Below are 24192 nucleotides of genomic sequence, written 5' to 3'. Positions count from 1 at the left end.
TTGCCGCATTCACTAAGTGTGCCCTTTTTTCTTTCCGTATAGCGAGTGAGAAATTCGTTATACATAGTGGATTAATACATAGATTTGTATGGAGACCTAATAGTACAAAAAATTTTGTTCGTAATATAGAGTTTTACGGTATACAGAGTTTCGCTATATGGAGTTTTCACTGTATATACAATAAATTCATGGCTAGGAATACCTATACATAATTACATTTTTAGTCTAAATGTCTAAATCTAATTCCGTCATTGGTATTCATTATAATAGGATTTATGTTGTTCGGTATATTGTGCAGTAATGAATTTTTTCTACCCCCGTCTGTAAAATACCTAATTACCCACCTAACCCGCGCGGGAAGCGTCACTTTACCACGTCAGTTTCGTTTCCCATGAATCCGAGCCACTTCGGACATTTCCGGGATTTTAATGCACGGATTTGGGAGCAATCGGATGTTTTCGGAGATATTTCCCACGCTTGCAACACGTTCGGTAAAATTTTAACTCACTCGTTTATTAAAAACTCGTGAGTTAAATGCCGTTTACCGCATATTATACTTGCATATTATACTATTCACTGCATATTATTGTTGCATATTATACTATTCCCAACTTTCGAATGGTATGTTATCAATTACATTTTTTATCAGACGTATAACACTGAGACATAAAGTAGGAGTAACATTTTCCTTTGAATCTTCCAGTGTGTGTGATTTTCATTGTGATCCTATTTTGCAAGCAACTCTATGAAGGGTGACACGGCTTATATTTATATTGATTTCATCTTCTTCGATCACCATTGTCCATACGGTGACTTTGAAAATCACCATGTTCATTCCTTTTTTTCAATGCTCCAGTACGACATTCGCGTTTTTGTAAGTAGACAGGTTTCTTTTAAAGGTTTTTCTTTAATAAGTATTCTACTGGAGAGTTACGGCTCATGTATTCCTTTTTCGCCGAGTTAGTTGAAAAAAGACAAAACTTTGGGTAGTGAATGAATTCATGATTGACACAGAAAACAGGAAAACTATCCAATTTTAAAACAAAATACCCACTTTATGTTTTATACTGTCAAATTTTAGGAGTGTATCTGTTCAGTTTGAAACACATTGAAAAAAATAAATGAAATTTCAACAGAAAGTTGAATTGAAAGTGATTATATGGTTAAATAAAATGCTTCATTATGTATGTTGAGTATATTATATGTGCAACTACTAGTGAAAAACAGAACAAAAGCAGAAAATGCTAGAATATTTTGGGAAAGTTTTAGTTATTATGTTATATTAGTATATTGTTTCATTAGTTTTGCCTTTGGTGAATGTGAATGTACAGGGTAGGCTTTAAAATATTTTTAACTCTACGTTTTTCATTATAAATTTTGGATTACATGCGGACGTTAATCTACAATCGGCAAAAACGGAATTAAACTATACTTACTATAATAACGTCGACCATAACGCGATGCTGAAAGGCACTGACTGTTTTGTGCGCCAGTTTTTCGACTGTCTTGTAAATGTGCTTCTGGATGCCCCTGTCAGTGCAAACCAGACTGCTGGACTGAGACAGTACTGTCGTCGCGCCAGGGAATACCTTTCCATGAAAGAGCTTTTATTAGTTTTTAGAAAATGGGACGAAAAAAAAAGTAAATGAAACCACGTGTCACGTGACCACTTGAGAACAAAAAAACTTAATTTTTATATTTGGTTAGGGAGTTTAGTTTAGAACATGAAATTTTGTTGCATAATACCATGGAGGTAAAGCATATTTCCGATAGAAAGCAGCAATGGTTTAAAGGAAATCAAAATTATGAAGTCGGAAATTTTGGAAAACATGGTTTTTATTTGCAGACAACACAAAAAAATAGCCATAAAACGAAACTCTGATTCCTGATTATACAGGGCTTCATAAAACAAATGGTAAATTTATGAAAAATACAAATTTCTGTCTGCTAATTTAGGATCTGTTGGGGCAATGTTTCTGAGATGAAAATTGTTTTTATTATGCAAGAGGAGACGATAAGATGAATAAATATTTACTTCAAAAACAGGAATGAATAAGTGCATAAAGATTAATATTGTAAAAAATAAACAATTTATTTCATAATTATTTTATAGACTCCACTGCTTCTAATACCTTACCTATTCTAGAAACTCTTTGTAGCCCTGCAATTGTACCGTGCGTTCAATTTATCTCGATAACATTTTAATTCGCTGTAACTTTGTGAGAAGGGGCACCGTCTTGCTGCCATATAATCAGCGCTGATATATTTAATTCTAAATCTTCTTTACATTGTTCTATTTGGTTTTCTAAGAGTTGCAAATAATGATCTCCAGTTAACTTTTGATCTATAAATATCGGACTCAACATATGCCTATCCACCATACATTAATTGATTGGTACCACTGGGTTCTTATTTCGTGTATTTATCTAAAATTAAAGATCAATATTGCGTATTTTTTCTATTACAACCCATTCTTGTAGTGAACGAATTTTGATCCATAAAATGTTTTTCAAAAAATACAAACAAAACTGCATCCTCCTTTGACATTGTTCTGCACTTAGTTTTTGAGTTTTATAAAATTTAAATGCATTATATTTATATTCTTTTAAAACTGGATGTGGTTCACAGAATCCTAATATGTTTGTTTACTAATATGTCAAACATAAACATATTTTTATTTGTCAGGCAGGGCAATTTTTGAAATTATATAAAAAGTTTCCTATTTTTGCCGATTTGTCAAAAACGAGTGGACTAAAAGATAAAGTGCGTTACATCACTGTAATCGGAATAAGATATTCTATTAAACACATACATAACATACAGGGCGTTCCATTTAAAAAACTATGATGTAGGCTTATATGTCCGAAAATTTGTTTTTGTGTTTTGTTTTATATATCACTTGGAAAAAAACTTGGTTATTAACCCTACATTTCATTTTTTGTTTACCTTTTACCCTTTTTAAAAAACAAAAACGTTATGGCCAATTAAAATGTTAACAAGATAAATTGAACGCACGGTACAATGAATATTTTTATTCTTTTTACTGTGGAAACAAGCACAAAGGTACTTCTATTAGTATTCTGCCTACACCCTCGAAGATTCTGGAGACAATAATCGACAAGCAAATAAGATATATATTTATATATTATTTGTACACTTACATATTTTCAGTGTTTTGGGTGTTGGATCTGGTTATAGTCGTTAAAGCGCTATGACAGATGTAATAGATGATATTTTTAAGACTTGCGATGATAACAAAATTACTGCCTTGGTTTTCCTTGACTTTAGCAAAGCGTTTTACATGATAAATCATAAAATGCTCATTTTAAATCTTCATCAGATAGGATTCAGTGAAGCGTCTTGTAAATTCGTATCATCCTATTTAAATGATAGAACAGAAAAGGTAGTACTTAACCAATGAATCTGTAGCTGTACTTTTGTTTTCCTCAGAAATGCCTTAACAAAGCGAACTTAATCTAGATTGTAGGCTAAAATTTAGTGAGTTCAAGTTGCATACAATTATCTGAAATTAATTTATGGAAGTTGTCAATGTCTTTCACAAGATACTAAAAGATTTCTTTGCGATACTTTAGGTACTATCACAGTTTAATCATTGTAACAGCATTTCATGCATAGACGCCAAAAGACCTTAGAATGTTGGACCTCATCTTTCTTCACACCCTGTACAACAAAATTATATTTCGGACGGATGTCCACAAATTGAAGGTCCGTTAGACGGGGTCTCCTTAATGTGCTACAGCATCGAAAAAACTATTTGAAAAGGTCCTTTTCGTACCAACTAGTAAATATGATTAATCAATATATCTCCTGAACAGACTTTTCTCTGACGCTATTGGCCCTAAAAAGTATTTTGGGTAAACAAAATTAAACCTTCACTTATATACGTTGTCTATCTCTCTATATATCCGTTAATTTAATGCTAATTTCTGATTCGCTTCGTGCTTTGACACCAAAATGAATTCGAGATATAATGTTTTTAATGTTATTGTTATCCGATTGTTCATAGGGGTGGCAGTTTTTATTATTTTTAATATCTTTCTTTTGTAAAGTGAATTGTGTCTGTGGCTATCAAGACTTCACTTGGGACGAATCTACTTGTTTCGTACAGCTTGTTTGAAAATTGTAAGTGTTCACTTTTTTTCCAGTGTTTAGTAAAAAAGAAAGATATATGAAGTGCACATTATTGCTTGCACTTATATGCCCTAAATGTCTAACGATCACGATTATATTACTCAGGAGTAAGAGAGACAGAGAATCAGTTGTACCTGGCATTTATTAATTTAAGTAGTACGCCCAAGTAGTAATGATTGATCAGATCGATATGAGTGAAAGCCGTACGTTACCTCTATAAGTTTGATAAGTTTGATATCCGTCACAAGTTCATAATCACCACACCTAAACATTTATCCGCTTAGTTTCGACGCTGGTTTTCATTTGTAATAGCTAAATCATATAACAAAGCCCCATCTAATATCAGACAATTCTCGCCCTCAATTTAGACGCGATGACGTCATTTACTATTACGATGTACTGCGTGGTTTCAAAAAAACCTTATTTTCTCGAAACCATTTACTATTTTGGAAAAATTCTTGGACCAGGACTTGTGGGAGATTCAGGGCCATAACCTCCATTTCCGGAAATTTTTCAATTATATACAGGGTGTGTCGATTATGGGCAAATATATCAAAAAGGCCATGAAAATTGTCGTTTTCGTTTGCAAATTAATAGCCGTTAAGAAAAACCATAAAATTTGTAAAAATTTGCTCCAAACAGTATCGCAAGTTTCGGCAGTTTCAGGTTTCGTCTATCATACAGGGTGCGCGAGATACTTGGAATAATATCATTGGAAATTGTTACTGGTACATTTTTTTATATTTATCAAAGTTTGTCGTGACTTTGAAATTCGGCGATACGTGAAAGACGCTTTATACAGGGTGTATGCACAATACAGTTACATCGATTTTGGGCAAGTTCCATAGTGGTCCGCATGCGTCCCTCTAGGCAGCTTCTTTTTGAATTACAACGCTGCCTCGAGCTACGCACTACGAACTTGTTTGAATTACCTCTCCCGTATTAGCCAGAGTTACCACGTTACTTTCCGTCAAAATGGCCGAATCGCATTCGCGGGTTAGCTCAAACTCGCTCCACGAATTCAGAGTCGTTATCGGGCGTGACTGGAGCAAGTACAATTCATCCTGCAACAAAAATCGAAACGCTGTTTCGTTGAATATCCATGTGAGCACTCGCAATACCTTGTGAAACGCCCACTCGATGTCTCTCGGTCCTCCGAAAGCTTCCTCCAACGCCAGCCCGACCCTGCCTAATTTTATCGCCTGCTCTTTGCTTATACTCCATCCGTCTTCGTTTGCCGCTACTTCTTCGACACCGTCGCGGGTCAGAGTGACGACCTTGTTTTTGGTGCCTATTATTTGATCTAGCAGACAAATTTTCCCATCGAAAGTGCGATTCAAAATGAATGTGTCAGGATCGGATTTTCCCGAAACGACGCTCTGTTGGAATGAATTGGAAATTTATGTAATTGTTTATATCTCGGATGTCAAGGGTTAGATTTAAATAAATTAGCTGGATATACGATGGTGGGGTGAAAAGTTTCCGACGGCGCACTGTGGTCCCGTCTTATGGGACATGCGGTCATGAAATTCTCGCGCTAATGGGATATTAAAAAGTAAAATTTTCTTAAAAAAAAATTCACATTATTTTAATAAAACACATAAAAGTGAACACTAAATTTATATGGTACAATTAAGTCTAAAATAAATAAGAACTAAAAGTTCAGATTTTCACGAAATTATATATTTTTACATGACAATTGTTTCGACAACACCGTGTTTTTATCAAACATTTGATGAAGACATGGTGTTGTCGAAACAATTGTCATTTAAAAATATATAATTTCGTGAAAATCTGAACTTTTAGTTCTTATTTTTCTTGATAATAAATCAAAAACTTTAGGTAATAAAATGGACTTACTGCTTTTAGGTAATTTTATTAAACTAGAAATAAAAGGGCCGGAATTTAAAAGCATTCAATGAAGAACATCTGCGTTTATAAGAACGCGAGATATTATTCTTGTATTTTCACGTCTAAATAACTTGTTCCGAAAGTTCTCCTAACGATAGAAGTGGATTTTGAATAACTTTAGATCCATGCACGAGAACTTTGTGCACGGAGGCAGGTAGGTAATACCACAGACAATTTTTTACAAGGTCTTTTGCTATTTCTAAAGCGTAATTCTGATATTTTATAGAATTAATTTTATAGGCAGCGCCCAAAACCTGCAAAAGAATACAACATCGCTTGATAAGATCTTTATCCAAATCAGTTATTTCAGCTGAAACTTCATTACTTGTAAAAAATCTTCTCGCAGTATTACCATGGTTTGATGTCCCACTTCCTCCACTTCTCATTTTATCTATAATTAAGCCCAACTTTTCCCTAAAATCTTTTTGAATCCGCGATTTTCTCTCTGCAAGAAGTACCTTATCATTTTGCAATCTAGCTTGCCAATTTTAAAATCTAGCTTGTATGAAACTTGTATAAAATATTCAAAAAACCTAATCCATGAGTGAAGGGGAGATAAACCGAAACGAAAATTGTGGGTATCGACAGTTTTGCTTAAACATACCTCAATATCGTTCATTTCTTTAGGTGTAGCATTGCAAATGTAACACCTACTTGACGATGTTTCCGCTTAGGAGCAACATACTTTACCGTCAACCACCATCAACTATAAAGAATGTTGAACCTTTTCTTCACGATCGCCATACTTAAAGATTGTTGGCTTCAAATTTTTAATTTTTTTCTTCAAAATACTCTTCTTCTTGCAAAGAGAGTTCTTTAGTTTCCTTGGCAAGCTGAAATCGCATAATTCTGCAAAATTGAGTAGAGGAGGGGTGCAGATTCTTCCACACAATAACATTATCTGAAGTTGCTGATTGACAAACTACTTGGAGGGGAACATTGGATGTCACAAACAGATTTTCATTGCTGGTATTTGCATCAGAAAACTTCTGGTTGTATTCACTATGTCCTGAACTACCATCAAACCCCCATTTTCCTATTAACATTAAGTCTCCTTTTAGTGGAAATGTTGGCAAAATGTCTTTTTGTGACTCAGGAATACGGTTAGCCGTGTGATGCAGTTCAACTTCTGCAGATGTCTCTGACACTTTTTCATCCAAAGGATAGAATTTTTTCCTTGTCTCCAGAACTTTGTGATAGGAAGGAAAGACATTTGAGGCCATTTTTGAATTAACAAAATCTTTAATTAATGTGTATTGCTGCCTGGTCAACTTAGCTTCAACAAAAAGGGAGAGTATTTCGTCTGCATTGATCTGCGAACTGGAGGTTTTGGACTGACCTTCTTTTAAATATTTACTTGCAGAATTATCTACTTTAGATAACTCCGGCAATTTTCGGGGTTTAGATCGTTCACTACATTCTTCAAGATCTTTCAAAAATCTTTTTGGCTTGCTTATTGACGGCTCTTGATCGTCGGGGACCTGCTGGATTTCTGCCACTTCATCCAGCAGAATAGGTTGGGCAAGCGGAAGTTCACAAATTTCTGTCATGTTAAGCCATTCCTGGTGCTTAACTACTAGTTTTTATCTAGAACTAGAAGTTTGCCTCAAATACTCATTGAACTTCCTACAAAGATAGGAGACACGGTTTTCCAAGTTGGTAGTCTCGATCTCTCTATTGGGCAAAGTAGCTGTCAACTCGGCTAAGATTTTACGGATTTTTTTCCGAATTCTTGTCTGCTTTCTTTTCCACCCAAGTATTAAAAACGTACATCCCCGTGAAGATGCATTTGACTATTTGATGATTGTATTTTTTTAGTGTAAAATTGATAAAAAGAAAAGATTGGTAAACAACTTCAATAAATCGGGGCCCAAAAGTGCGAAAAATAGCATATATACCAGATGACTAAAGTTTGTTTTGTTTCTCGGCCATTTGTAATTTTTGGCCTCGGGATACACAGTGACAGTGTAGTCCCTAGATGTATAATGCACTATAACAAAAACAATAATATAAATAATTTTTTTAACAAAACGTTACGTAAAGCATTTGATGTATTCACGTTTTAAAAAAAAACTAAAAAAGGGGCAATGGTGTGCCATTCAAAAAATAAAAATAAAAGAAATATATATTCATTACATTAATAATTCTAAATATTAAAAATACATACCTTGAACAGCAATATCTATTGCTTTTACAGTTTTTAGTGTGCAACTATATAAATCCAGGTGGCAACACACACGAAAAAGTTCACTGACCTCCGTAATACAAAAGGTGCACAATTACGTTTGAAGAAGTCTTCACTTTGACGAACGAAATCTTAGTGAGGAACAAGTTAATATCGGATTTTCTTTTATAATGATCATAATTGGACATTTTCGAGAAACTTAACGAGTATTTAGTGCAAAATAAAATTAAGACTTTTTGGATACATGACCGCAGGCGAGACCACAGTACCATTACTACCGAGCTTGAAAAATGAAAAATTGAATTGAACTTGAACGGTTTTACACCAAACCAAATTAAAGAAGATATGGATTCAACACTCGAAGACTCCTCCCCATCGTATTCAACCGTTCAGAAGTGAATTCGTGAATTTCAAATGGTCACAACTACCAAAATGATTGAGCAAATCCATTCCATGAGCATGGAAATTCCAAAGCAGGCTAAAACCATTTTATCAGCATATACATGGACTTTTTTTTGAAACACGAGGTGCAAATTAAACGCCCTCATTTAGGAAAGAAAAAAAATGATTCTTCACGATAACGCGTCTGTGCATTCGTCGATTGTTGCCATTTCCAAAATCCACGAAATAAAGTTTAAATTGATGCCGTAACCTCCCTACTGTCCAGACTTAGCACACAGCGACTATTACCTGTTTCCTAACCTCAAAAAATGGCTTGGCGGTAAAAACATTAAAAGCAACGAAGCATTTTGAACAGCTTGACGAACCTAAGTTTAAAACTGGTATAAACAAATGAAGAGTTCAGATGAGGGTCCAAAAACATTTAATTCTGAGTAATTGTTAATTTTGTATTTGGTACATGGTAAACAAAAATAGGATTTCGGAATATAATTATTGCTAACTTGAACTAAAATACTTTTTGACAGAATATACAAAAACATTTAGTTGTCAACGCAAAAGTATAAAAAAGAAACTTAGATTTCAATACAAAAAAAACTTGGCAATAAAGATGAATGTTAAGAACCTATTAGTTTTCGTTGCTATATGTGAAACCCCGCTATGTGTGAACACGCCAGAGTCACGTGACTATCATGCATCAATCACGATCCAAGTGCGTGCCAGACCGTTTGTGCAGCCGAAGGGATGCCGCCCAGCGCGCCAGTACCGAACTGACCACCACACAGGAAAGTGCGTTTGACGGTACGAGAGCAAGATACAGTCCACACACGAAGGTGTATAGAGGTTCTATACATTTTTTGGTCCATTCGATCGGATTTTTGGACAGAAACAAGAATTTCTTGGCTATTCATTCGGATTCACGGTTCATTGAACGGATTCGGTTAGTCAATTGGTTTTTTCAAGAGTCTTCACATCCAGCAGCGTATCCTGGACAAGCATTTGAAGTTGTATTCAGTCGGGTGAGAGATTGTTGTCGCAACGATAAAAACAAACTCGCCGTCGGACAGCAAAATCAAGGTAACCTCGTTGCATGCAGAAAACTGTCGCCGTCGGAACTGTTTCATCGCGTTGTGCGTTCGCGTTACGGACAATCGGAAAAAGTGCCAAAGTTTTCCGTTTTCTAAGACAAACTGACGATCGACTGCGTATAGTTATTTGCGTCCATTCATTCATTGTTCATCAACGTTTTCCAAACAAAATTGTACATTTCATCCAAAGATCGTTGAATTTTTTTGTAAAAAGGAGTTCCAATCGTAAAGAAATTTGCCAATTTACATTTGGAAAAACTGCAAATGCAATTTTGGTGTAAATTTAATTCAAAGAGTCATTTACGTTGCATTAGGATCGAGATTTCAGTGCATCTCAGTGATATCGAGTTCGCAAAATTCTGAAAATAATTCATTGTTGATTTGATTTTAAAAATTTCAAAAAATGCCAGCAAAAAGAAAATCAAAAAACCCAAATATGCAAAGCGACTTCCCAGATACCGAAGATGGTGAAGTAAATGCTCGAATTCAAATTTTGGTAAGAAAACGGGCTAGCATAAAAAGCAGGTTAACGCGTTTTTCAAATTATTTTCATGCCGCGAAAACTGAAAATCCTAATCGAGCGACACTACTCGAAATTGAATTACGCTTGAAAGAAATTGAATCGAATTTACTTTCGGAATTTTCTGAAATTCAGTTTGAACTTGAGGGCTTAAATTCGAATGATTTCACGGAATCTGAGTTGGAAAAATTTGAGTTTTCGTATTTTGCTTTAATTTCGGAAGCAAAACAGTTCATTTCATCGCACAATGATTTCAACAGAAATTCAACGAAAGATGAAACTCATTCGAGCACATCCATCATTGCCAATGTTCCTCAAAATTCAAATTTTCACCGGAAACCACATGCGAAATTTCCTACTATTGAACTGCCAAAGTTTTCGGGTCAATATGAGCGATGGCAAGAATTTCGAGATACTTTCGTCTCACTTGTACACAAAAGTGAATATCTTGATTCTATCGAAAAATTCCATTACCTGAAAGCTTCACTAGAAGGGCCAGCAGTTCACTGTATCCAATCCATTGATATTTCCTCCGAAAATTATGATGTAGCGTGGGACATTTTATGTCAGCGTTTCGAGAACAAGCCTTTGTTGGTTCACAATCACATTAAGGCTCTTTTCAACATTCATGATATTAAATCTGATTCGTCAAATTCTTTTAGAAATTTAGTCGATATCATTTCAAAAAACATGCGTTCACTTGAAAATTTAGGAATAAAAACTCAGTTTTGGGATCCTTTGATCATATTTTTGATAACGAGCAAATTAGATGTCGATACGATAAGAGAATGGGAACAGCTAGAGTTCAATGAGGAACTGCCCACCTTATCAGAATTAAAATCATTTCTTTCAAATCGCGCTCATTTTCTTGACAAAGTTTCAATGCACAAAGGAAAACCAAAGAAAGCATTTTATTCCTCTCATGAAAAGAAGACATTTGCATGTTATCATTGCAAAGAACAGCATTCCATTTTTCAATGTCCGAAGTTTCTAGCACTGTCCATTGACCAACGATATAAAACAGTTCAATCTTTAAAATTGTGCCCCAATTGCTTACACAGTGGGCATCCTGTTGAAAAGTGTCGTTCAGGTCACTGCAGGCAGTGTAATCAAAAACACAACTCGCTATTGCATCAAGCTGAATCGGAAAAGGAATCGATTACTTCTTCTGATTCAAAACCCGAATCATCGAAAACTCCTATTGAAGGTAAAGTAACATTACACAATTCCTACCCCGAAAGCCAAGTTTTGCTTGCCACCGCGGTAGTTGAAGTATTTGATTCTGATGGTGAAAAACATTTATGCAGAGCACTTCTTGACAGTGCTTCAATGTCCAACTTTTTTACTTCAGAATTTGTTAACAAATTAGGTGTCGAAAAACACAAATTCAATTCCTCAATTTTAGGCATTGGTCAAAGCAATTCCAGCATAAAACACTCATGCTTTGTCAAATTCAAATCTTGTTATTCCAAGTTTTCAAGACAACTAACTTGTTTAGTTATCCCACAAATTACGGGTGAATTACCGAATTGCTATTTCGATCCCATCCAGTTAGAAATACCATCCCACTGTCAGTTAGCCGATCCTAAATTTCATGAACCAGGTCAAGTAGATCTTCTAATTGGCGCAGATACATTTTGGGATTTACTTGATAATGAAAAGATATCTCTCGGGTCACACAAGCCTATTCTACAAAACAGTAGATTAGGATGGTTCATTTCTGGTCCGTTAGGCATTTCCACCCCAAATCATTCTTTCTGTCATCTCTCCACTTTAGATGTTCAAAAGCAGTTAGCCAAGTTTTGGGAAATCGAAGAGTTGTCAAGTGAGCCGATCCTGTCGGATGAGGAATTTCAAGCCGAAAAACACTTCTCTGATAATTTTAAGCGCTGTTCAAATGGTAGATTCACTGTAGCCATTCCACTTAAGAAATCATCAGAAGTTTTAGGGGATTCCAAGTTACAGGCAACAAACCAATTCTTGCAGCTGGAACGCAAACTTTCGAAAAATCCCAAATTAAAGGCCATGTACACAGATTTTATGACCGAATACCACGATCTAGGCCACATGTCAATTTTTGCTTCATCCAATTCCAAACCTAGATACTATTCACCACACCATGGCGTTCTAAAGGAGGATAGCTCTACTACGAAACTTAGAGTAGTCTTTAACAGCTCAGCTCCCTCTTCATCAGGTGTATCCTACAATTCTATCCAGATGGTTGGGCCTGTGGTACAAGATGATCTGGTTTCCATCATGCTAAGATTTCGGCAACACCAGTATGTAATTTCTGCAGACATCTGTAAAATGTACCGACAAATATTAGTCCAAGAGGAGTATCATCCTTTGCAGCTTATTCTATGGAGAGCAGATCCCATGGATGAACTTCAAACTTTCTCTCTTAATACTGTGACTTATGGCACGGCAAGTGCTCCTTTTCTAGCCACACGCTGCTTAAAACAGTTAGCTATCGAATACGAATCATTGAATCCTCATGCATCTCGAGTCATCAGTAAGGATTTCTACGTCGATGATTTGCTATTTGGAGCTGACAGTTTCGAAGAGGCAGTACATTTGTGTCAGGATGTTTCATCAATCTTAAAATTATGCAAAATAAAGTCTTCCAAGGGACATCACAAACCTTTAACAATCTTCGAACTCCGTCATGCAAAGGAAGTTTTAACCAAGTTGTCTCAACGCGAAAGCTTTTCAAGGGAAATACATGAATTTTCAAAGTTAAATCAGGTTTCCTCAAGAAGCAGACTTCTTAGTTTGACCCCTTTTCTTGACGATGGTCTTCGTGTAGGAGGTAGACTTAAACATTCATTATACCCATTTCATAAAAGGCACCCAGCACTTTTATGTTCAAAACATCATTTTACCTACTTGTTATTTAGGTACGAACACAAAGTCCTTCTGCATTGCGGCCCACAATTACTTCTCTCCCATATCAGGGAAACTTTCTGGCCAGTCGCAGGTAGAAATCTTGCCAAGCGCATTGTAAGAGAATGCATTGTGTGCTTTCGATTTAATCCCACTATTCCGACTCCAATAATGGGTAATCTTCCAGAGGCGCGAATTTCACCAAGGCCACCTTTTTCAGACACAGGCATTGATTACGCCGGCCCTTTCCAAATAAAAGATCGCAAGGGACGCGGATGTAAAATACAAAAATGCTATCTCGCACTTTTTATTTGTTTGACTAGCAAGGCAGTTCATCTCGAACTTGTCACTGAATTGTCAACACAAGCCTTTCTAGAGACATTTCAACGGTTCATAGCTCGCAGGGGTAGACCAACCAACATATATACTGACAATGGTACCAACTTTAAGGGGGCTAGTAATCAGTTGAAAGAATTGGGCGATTTTTTAAGAAACAACTCAGATTCTGTAAAAAATCAGTGCGGATTGGACTTAAATATACAGTGGCATTTTATAGCAGCCTACTCGCCTCACCACGGAGGTCTCTGGGAGGCAGGAGTGAAATCAGCGAAGCATCACATCAAAAGAATACTATCTAATGTCCTTTTAACATTTGAAAGTTTTTACACAGTTCTCACGCAGATAGAGGCCGTAATGAATTCTCGACCTCTAACGCCACTCTCTTCTGACCCAAACGACCTAGGGGTGTTAACTCCAGCTCATCTATTAGTTGGTCGTTCACTTCAATCAATTTCCTATCCAAATGTACAGGATATTCCTTTGAATCGTCTTTCTCACTTTGAACAATTGGAAGTCCTTAAACAACACTTTTGGAAAAGATGGACGAAGGAATATATTGGTCAATTACAAGAAAGAGTTAAATGGAAAAAGAATCAGCATAATCTTGTAGTTGGTACAATGGTTTTAGTTCGCGATGACAATTTACCCCCGTTCAAATGGCGGCTAGGGCGTATAGTTGAACTTCATCCAGGTAGTGACAATATTGTGCGCGTCGTTTCAGTCAAGACCACATCGGGAGTGATAAAACGCGCTGTCCTAAAGTTGTGTCCGCTTCCAATTACTGACCTTTAAATTACATTTTTTATTTTTCTACCTGTCACTTTGTCATCATGTTTAAGTTTCATTTGACCATTGTAATAAGTGTTTAGTTTGAACTTTCTCATTTTGAAACAACTTACATTCTTTCAAGGCGGGGGGCATGTTAAGAACCTATTAGTTTTCGTTGCTATATGTGAAACCCCGCTATGTGTGAACACGCCAGAGTCACGTGACTATCATGCATCAATCACGATCCAAGTGCGTGCCAGACCGTTTGTGCAGCCGAAGGGATGCCGCCCAGCGCGCCAGTACCGAACTGACCACCACACAGGAAAGTGCGTTTGACGGTACGAGAGCAAGATACAGTCCACACACGAAGGTGTATAGAGGTTCTATACAATGAATAATCTATTATTTTAATCTTATCAATGTGGTATTGCTGTAAAAAAATCCTACGCTTTTTGAGGACAGAATCTTTTTAGATCGGCTCGAGGTCTTAAAATTTTGCTTAGTATTGGCCCGTCAACTTTTCCTATGTATCATACGAGGGTGATTTTCGGTTACAATTAATTCTTTGACCGGTCTCGAAGGAAAAAAATACTTGGCCATATAAATATCCAACTATTAATAATGGACTAATTTTCGTAAGAAATAACTTTAAAAGAGCTTGGTTTTGTTCAAGGATATTTCTATCGGATCACGATCAGGAAAACATGTATGTTGAACATGTAGAAGGAAAGATATCTACGATAATACGTGTCATTAGTTGTAATATTCGGCAGATGAAGATTTTTTTCAAAATCCATTATAAAGAGTTTCCTTGGTTTTGCTTTTTTGGTTAGCTTATATTCGTATGAAGTTATATTTTTTAAATTATTGACATAGAGAGTATGTAGTATTTGCATTATTCAAAATGGTGGCCATGAGGGAAATTGTTGATTGATTAAAGGTTTCTAAAATGTCACTGTTTTAAAAGATAAAATAATCTGCGATTTTTACGGTAATTTAAATCCATATTTGAGTATGATTGGGTTAATATTACCTAGAAAGTCAGAAAAACATTCGTCATCTTTTATAGGACTATCGGAAAATGGAACCATATACAGGGGGTACGTAATATTTCCATTTTGAACAATATCTGGGAAAAAGTACTATTTTTTAAAATATATTACGCGAAAAAATGTTTCAAAAACTTAACATAACCTGAATCCTGAATATATATGCCAATCTTTTAAATATCCCTTTAAAAATGTAATAAAATATAAGATGTGTGTAATTGATAGACAATTGAGATGATGCAAAAAAATTAAACATCATTTTACTAGAAAGATTTTCAGATAGGCTATAGGCCCCTCTTAAACCGATCACCCTGTACAAAGAAACAGACGGGAGATCACTTACCTCGCCGAGTCCAAAATTTGAAGTGACAACCATTTGCGATGGGTTCGACGAAGTGGGGTGCCACGTAAAAAGTACCCCGGCTGATTCGGCCGGTACCATTTTCTGTACCACGACCGCCATGTCCGAGATAACGGGCAGACCGTGTTGCCTTGAGTATGATGCCAGTAATTTCGTATTTTCAACGACTTTCGTCAGACTTACCATCTATACTGGACGCTTTGGTACGTGAAAAGCGATCCCCAACACGCCGACACGCCCTTCAAGACTTGCTCTTCGGTGACGCACCCTAAAAAGGTTTCGTTCTGTCCCGCCGCCGATAGTTCTTCGGAGTCTTCGCCTATAGCTGAAGACCTAATGGCCCAGCTCACCGCCTCCGGCTCCTCCGCTTTCATCCTTCTCAAATTCTTGAGCAAGGGTGTTACAATTTCGGGAGATATGGATTCATCGTGAAATGCTAGCAGTACTCTGGAATCATATATGCGTTGTGGACCGATGAATGAATCCGTGAAGCCTTTATTTCATCGTGGTGTTCACATAACTATGAATTATAACCGAACTGACCAACCGAAGCTAAGAAATCTCCACATTAGTATTAGTGAAGGAGTTCCCTCTATAATTTTACTGTTATTCAATGAACGCTGGTGGAAAGATTCAACTTGGTAAAAAAAGGGTAGTAACCCAAATAGCACAAGGACGTTCGTAAAACATCGTCGGGATATCTGACGGGACATAGCGTATATCCTAGGGATATACTGTTTCAGCTAAGGGACATCCTTAAAACGTCTCCAGGAAATACGATGTTATTAATTGGAACGTCCACAGTGCAATTAATTGCAATTGGTGGTAAAAGTGAAGGAGTGCCGACTGAAACCATTAATAAAACACATTTTATGCACATCTGTTTTTTCTATTGTAGATATGAACAAATTGTAGGTATATAATATAGCAAAAATATAGAACAACCTACTATAAAGTATCTTACAAATAGAGTAAGTTACTACATCTTGAAAAAATTCTGAAAGATTAATTAATATTTCACAGATTTTCTGTCATTCTTTGATGAAAGTAGCTTTTTTCAGCCAAGCAGCTATTGAATTCTCACATTCTTTTTATGTTTGTGATGTATTTGCCTTCTTATCAGGATCTGAAAATATATAAAAATTATAAAAAAAGAACGAGACAGGTGTCTTATATGTTTAGAAAACAGATTTAAAAAATCCCAACATCTGCCTTATATGTATTATGTTATCTATTTCATTTCATTAGATACAAACCTCATTAAACTCTCATAGGTAAGATCTCTTTCATGAGAGTAGTACTATCGCGCGCAAAAAAAAACTGGAACAAATATGACTTTTCAGTTTTACAGTAAAGGCCTATTTTAATGCAATATTTTTTGTCAACCTAAAAATTTTCTTTGTTTTTTTTGCTCGTGATGGTACCGACTATCACCATCAAACAAGCCTTAAAAAAATCCATGAATTAATCTAACAACCATTTTAATGTGAAAATTGTACTTTATGAAGTCTGATTCCTAAAATTAATACTTTCTTTTTGCGTGGTGATTCTTGCATCCATTTTAAGAAAAAAAATATACTAACCATACTATATGACTAAAAATATAATTTTGTTCTGGGGGATTTTCTCTAACATTGCTTGCTTAAATAAATAATTAGTTTAGTTTTGTATGCCTAAATTTAACTGCCCCAAAAAATATGAAGAGAAAGTGGATTTTATTTTTGTTTTCAAAAACTGAGCAATAAGATAAGAAAAGAAGTCTAAAATAAAACAAATATATGTAATCTAAAAAGCATATAGGTTACAAAAAAGTCAGTTTTATCTTACCTTAACTCGGTCGACTAATCACTATTTAAAAAAAGTCTCAACTAAGCAATCACCATAATATATATTTTATTAAATTATATTCCTATACTTATTTATTTACACCTACTTACCAAGTATTAATTTTGAAAATTCCTCCTTTTTTTTTCATGCTCAACCAATTAAATTTCATTGCAAGTTCATTTGAAATCAGCGGAGTCAGAGCTTGTTTTACAAACTCATGACTCATGATGTTGGTAAACTACACAACAATGGTTTGTTCAGCTTGGAATTTATCAAATCTTATGTTATATATCACCATAAAGCTTTACTTACATGAATCATTAGTTCATCAGTAATAACAATATCACAAAATATTAACTGAAATGAAAGTACTGCAAGCAGCAGTACTTTCATGCAGTACTGCAAGCAGTAAGCACAGAACGGAAAATACTCAAAATAGACTCCAAGTTGCCGTATACCGTATGCCGCCTACAAAAACAATGCTGAAAATATGGCGGACGACGAGATGGAGGAGAACCCGATGAGACTCGAGCGGGTCCGGCACGGCACGACCGCGAGTAGTTGCGTCATTGGTTGCAGACGAACAGTGTTGTCAAATGGAATCTTATAAACAAATATATGATTGTTACGTTTTTGTATTTTTTTTACTTAGATGAATCCGTATTTTCTGTGGTATTTTTATTAAAATAGCGTTTCTTGTCTCATTCGTGTCCAAAAATAATAAAAACCAGTGGAGTTTAACGGTTTGATTCCGGTTTTTTTAGGACATGCCAACACTGACGTCGATGTAGATGCGCAGAAAAACGTTGCCAATAATATGCATCCCAAAACACGACAAATCTAAAAAACTATGTATTTTCCTTCTCGGTTGTTCAAAATTGAACTTTTTAGGTTTCTATTCTAATGTTCCCATTATGATGCCTCAGGCCATCTATTTAGTGGATATCTGTGGTATATCGTGTATAGTAAATCTGCAAACTATCCATTCAGTGGATATCCCTGGGATGTATTTTACAGTCTATCCTTAGTATATATGCAAACGTATATCCTAAAAATCTCCTCCACATGTCCCGGGACATGAGATTTAAATGGGATATTGACCGGATATACTGGATATTGTGTGCTATCTGGGAAGTCATGTCGTAAGTCGTAAGTCGAAATCATAATATTTTCCGAGCTACAGCTTGTCGAAATTCTTTTTTTTTTCGTTTTTTTTTTAAACGCAGTGTACTTAATGCTCATAAGCTGGTATCTTACACGCAGCCCTGATTTAGGAAAAATCATCTTTACAAAATAAAGGTGTTTCAGAAATCTGTCACTAGAGGGCCCTTTACCTAGAATATTTTTTTAAATTTTCCCTGTATTTTATTTATTTAGGCCGATATTGCCAAATAGAACAGATTGCCTTGTTTTGGGTCGATGAGTGTTATCGTTTAACTTAAAATTAAAAAATAATAAAAATAAAAAATTAATCATAATAATAGTAATAATTAGGTTGTTTATAGATTTCTATATACTCTCGGATTTTTCGTTGGTAGAAAGCAGGTAGAGGAAATGCTACTGTGGTGATGGACACAAATGAATATCAGGAAAAGATTCAAGATATTCTTACAGACGGATCATATCGCCAACTTAAAAAAGATCCTACAAAACATCTATCGATCGCAACCTTAAATCTGTTATTAAGGCTTCTTCTCTATCAGACTCCGTGAAAAAATCACTCCCCATGACTCTAAAATTCCTCGTCTCTACGGACTCCCAAAGATCCACAAACCAGGATTACCCCTTCGACCTATTGCCAGCACCATTGGTTCTCTAACATATTCTCTAGCAAAATATCTAGCTTCCTTATTAAAACCCCTCACAGGGAAAACTGACATTTTCGTACTTAATTCCTTTCACTTCATTGAACAATTAAAAGGCATTACATTAGATACACAAGATATTCTAGTAGTTTTGACATAGAATCCCTGTTTACCAAATTTCCTATTCCTGAAAATCTCCACATAATTTCAGATATATTAAATTCAGAGAATCTGGAAAAAAACCTTCTCACCTGTGAGAAGAAAGCTCTCGACACCTTTCATATAAAACCAAAATTACGGAAATGCTACGTCGATGATACTTTTGTTAACCCTAGTAGATTTTCTTAGACATTTAAACTCTGTACAACCTAGCATACGTTTTACCATTGAGTTGGAAACTAATAATAGCCTTCCATTCTTAGATATTCTCATCAATAGAAAATCAGACCTAACATTGGGTCATTGAGTTTACAGAAAAACTACGCACACAGACCGATCCGGATTAAAAATCACCGGTTATCAACTCTATTGTTTACAGAGTCGTAAAACTGTCTCAGCCCGAGTCACTGAACCCAGAATTAAAACACCTTACCTCTGCTCTTCTCTCTAATAATTTCTGCATTAAAGATAACAAACGTTCCATCAAAAAATATACTTCACCACAACCTTCCAATAGCAATGAGGCCGAATGCAATCCTACACTTGCCACTGTGGTCCTTCCTTACATTCAAAACATCACTGACCACATATCAAAAGTTCTAAAGAAGTATAACGTCAAAACCAGATGTACCACTTGTCCAAAAATATCTCAACACCTTCGGTCCGTCAAAGACAAAATTCCATTTGAGATGTCAGGAGTTCACATTGGAGAGACCGGACGAAAAAAATCAGCTATGCTCAAAGAACACGAAACAGCCTTACGACTAAGACGAATAAACTAATCAGCTGTTGCCGAACACAATCACGAAACCGGACAGAAAATTTTATTCGATGAAACTAAAATTCCTGCATGTAATCAATTCTTCTACCAACGAAAAATCCGAGAGTCTATAGAATTCTATAAACAACCTAACAATCTTAAACGCGACTCAGGTTTTTACCTGTCACCCGAGACGGCGTTTATGCCCTCATTTAGCTCCGCCCCCCTCAAACAATATATAAGTAGGTACAGTTTCAGCCAAGCTCTGAAGAAGCCAAGAGGATGATTGACGAAACGTCAGCAAGTTCGACTCAGCAAAATCCGACGCAGGAAGAATCTAGAAGTTTTGTAAAAAGTATTTTTAATTTTTTCTTATAGATCATTGATGTCTGGTATAGGTGTTTCATACACTAAAGACTTTAAGTGTCCCCAAAAAACGTTCATCGGATTGAGGTCTGGTAAGCGAGGCGGCCAAGCTAGAAGTCCGCCCTGACCTACCCGTCCATGTTCAAATGCATGATTTAAAAACTTCGTACCGCCAATGGAAAATGGTGTGGAGCGCCATATTGCATTAACCACATGTTTTGTCTCCACTGCAAAGCTACCTCCGTTTGGAGAAATTGCAAATACATTTCCTTATTAAACAATCCGTTAAAGAAATGAGGTCCTGTAAGATGTCTGTCCATAAATTTAAAGAAAACCGGCGCTATTTTCCTTCAATTTTTATATGCGGGTTTTCAATGGTCCACTGATGCATATTTCGAAAATTTACGATGCCATCAAGACTGAATCCAGCCTCGTCAGTGAACAAAACTACGTTTAAGAATTTTGAATTTTTCCTAAACTTTGATTGCTTAAAATTGTCATCACTCTGAAAGGACCCAAGATCATTTTCATGCAAAACTTCCTGAACTGTAGAGCAAGCAATTCTTTAGTGAGCAACATGTTTTCTCGTGCTCGTTGACGGGTTATCCTCCACATTTTGAAGTGTCTTTCTTCTCTTGCAGCGTCTTCTGTGTATGTTGATGAATTTCTGGGCAGATAGAACGTTGCTATTGTCGATATCAAGCAGTCGTGCTTGGTCTGCATTTCTATTTGCTCTTCCGTAGCAATCGCGATATTCAGTATTTGAATATTCCTGAATGGACATCACAGTAGCAGTTGGATAATAAGGTCTTTTAGTAGAAACTAATGTTTAACGGATTGTGACAATAACTTTTTTAAATTTCATTAAGTTCTGTTAGGAATAAAAAATCGATTTGTGGCCAAACGATAACACTCATCGACTTCAAACAATTTTTGAGGATTTGTGATTCTGCTTAAGGCAATCTGTTCTAATTTGAAATATATACGGAAAAATCCTCTTAGATAATTTGAATCACCGGGTGGACCTTCGAGATATACGTGTCGAACTAATAATACGTACTCCTGACATGCTTCTTCCGGAACGCCATCTTTTCGTCCGCAGAAAACCTCATCTAATGCGGTCAAGAGGGTCTGCAATTTAGGAGTGACCTCTAGCTGACGTCTGAACGCGTTCACGGTCACTACGAATCCGTCGGGTACCGAGAACTAAATTCGCAATTTGTAAAATAAGACGATTAGGTCGGGAAATGCTTAATTTACTTCGTCCGATTCCAATGATGACAGCAGGGCCAGCGAATTGCCCTTGCCACCTGTCAGTTCCAGAATTCTCGCCTCCTCACTTTTTATATCCGCGATGAAGACGTCGGGCAAAGCATCGACCTTCTTCTCGCGTAGAAGGGGACGAAGTTTCTGTTGGTTAACGTCTAAAACGTCAAAACGCATTCTTAAATACACGAACACTATTTACAAATCTTCTGCTTCTTCAGAGGACACGAATGAAGAAAGATGGAATAATATAAAAGGAAGCTATAGTAGCGACGAAAAGAAATGTCTCAGACGCAGACTCGCAAAATATTATGGAATACGTCTGAGCAAAACACAATTGAGTATAACAACCAAAGAAGAAAAGTAAAAACAATTTTGAGGGAAAAGAAGAGAGCTCACATAAAATACGTTAACGAGGAAATTGGAATTGTTTACAGAGTTGTAAAAAATCAAAGGCTGCCAAGCTATGTCAGGAGTCAGCATGGTGCCTTAATCGGTGTCGAAGAAATGATACTAGAAATATGGAAAGATTTTTTTGAGGAGGACCTAAATATCGGCCTGGAGGTGCCCTCATTGGAGGACATGTCAACGGAACGGGAAAATAATATAACCACTGAGCTTACCACTGAGGAAATCTAAGTCCGGGAAACTCAGATAACAGAACTTATAAAAGAGGATTGGGAAACAGTACTTATAAAGGAAGAATGAAATAATACTTGGAAACATTATTAGGATACTACCAAGGAGGATGTGAGGAGGACAAGGAAAAAAGCAAGTGCAATATTCAAAAACGACTAAAAGAAAAACAATAAGCAAAAAAAAATATAAAAAAAATTAAGCGGTCCAGCCTCTCTTTAATCTCACCAGCTCTTTTAATTACTTTTTGAAGTGGATGAACAACTAATAATATCCAGTGGAAGTGAATTGTTAGGTTTAATAGCGTTATATGTGAAAACGCAGCCGTACTATGTTTGGGACCATAGAACAGATTACGCTGACGAGTCGCCCTGTTATGTATATCACTACCCCTGACCAGTCTATCATAGAGATACCGGGGCTTTTCGTACTTAGTAATTTTATACACTAACGTAGACAGATGCAAAAAATACCTTTGAGACCGATTTAACTACTGAGAATCCTTGGGTGCCGGCGTTATATAATCAAATTTACGCAACATATAGCTGGCATTTTGCAATTTTTGTAAGCTGTATTGGTCTTTCCGTCTTAGAGCCGGCCAGTATACAACGTCCGCATATTAGAATAGAGAGAGTATAAGAGAGTCACACAATTTAAGTCTAATCTCATCATCATCGTCTTTATACTTGTAAAGTACTTTCAGTTTCCCATAGGATGTCTGCAGATCTTTATACTGGATAATTTCCTCTTTTTTATTACCGAAAAGAACAACCTGGGTGTTGGAATCATTTAATTTCAGACCATGGGCTTTGGAGATTCTAGAAATCACTTCAAGATCCTCATTTACGCCATTATAAGACAAAGCATCTTTGACCGAGAATGATAAGTATATTTGCATCTGTCAGTCAGAGGAGTAGATAAAGAACAATAAAGGTCCCGAAATGCTGCCCTGCGGAATTCCCCTTAGAATTGGCATAAAGTCAGACACCGCTAATCCCAACGTAACCCTCTGCCGGCGACTTTCCAAGTAACTTTCCATAAAAGCAATAGCGGTGTCGGTTAAACCGAAGAACCTTTAAAATAAGAAGACTATGATTTAAGGTATCGAAGGCTTTGCTATAATCTAACAAATTCAAAGTATTTCTTAACACATCCTGATCCATAAAAAGGTCATCAGTGACATTAAGCAGTGCTGTGGTTTTACTGTGCCCGGGCCTAAACCTAGATTGGGAGACAGGCAAAATATTCGAATCAGCAACATGATTATTAAGTTGATCATATATAACCCTCTCCAATATTTTAGACATTACACAGAGTAAGCTAATAGAAGATCCAGTTATCTTAGCAACAGGTATTATATTAGCTTCCTTCCACAATAAAGGAAATTTGCGGGTAATAATACATTGGTTAATGATAAACGTCACCAAAGGTGTCAGATGAGGAGTAATTAAAGAAAGTATTTTAAGATGCTTTTTCTAGTAAAAATTCAACTTAAGCTTAATCGTTTTCTTGTATTTCCTGTAATTATTGTACACTAAAACATATTACCCAAACATCCTTCGTAGCTGTTTAAATGTACCTAAAAATGCAGGGAATTCTGTTTAGTAAATTTGTGTAAGTCTATTTTCCAGTTTGTTAAAGGTCAAATATATAAACATTACTTTTTGTAGTAGGTTTTGCCGTAATTTCGTGAAAGAACAAAGTATCCATACCTTCTC

At 36.1% G+C, this 24192-nt stretch overlaps 1 protein-coding gene across 4 annotated transcripts in view; it reads right to left on the bottom strand.

The window, feature by feature from the left end:
* LOC132706705 (putative phosphoenolpyruvate synthase) overlaps positions 1–24192 on the bottom strand; it is a 59583-nt gene that overhangs the window by 15104 nt on the left and 20287 nt on the right. For all 4 annotated transcript variants that reach the window (XM_060678185.1, XM_060678184.1, XM_060678186.1 and 1 more), the window contains 7 exons: positions 21833–21996; positions 21633–21778; positions 15839–16102; positions 15638–15785; positions 5274–5531; positions 5085–5216; positions 1437–1589 (listed from right to left, as the gene is read on the bottom strand). In XM_060678185.1, coding sequence (XP_060534168.1) covers positions 1437–1589; positions 5085–5216; positions 5274–5531; positions 15638–15785; positions 15839–16102; positions 21633–21778; positions 21833–21996 — 1265 coding nt within the window. The remainder of the gene's footprint in view (positions 1–1436; positions 1590–5084; positions 5217–5273; positions 5532–15637; positions 15786–15838; positions 16103–21632; positions 21779–21832; positions 21997–24192) is intronic.

Source organism: Cylas formicarius, unplaced genomic scaffold (assembly GCF_029955315.1).
Source record: "Cylas formicarius isolate icCylForm1 unplaced genomic scaffold, icCylForm1.1 PGA_scaffold_8__14_contigs__length_24414737, whole genome shotgun sequence".
Classification (NCBI taxonomy): Eukaryota; Metazoa; Arthropoda; class Insecta; order Coleoptera; family Brentidae; genus Cylas; species Cylas formicarius.
This window is presented reverse-complemented; position numbering and strand designations above follow the sequence as displayed.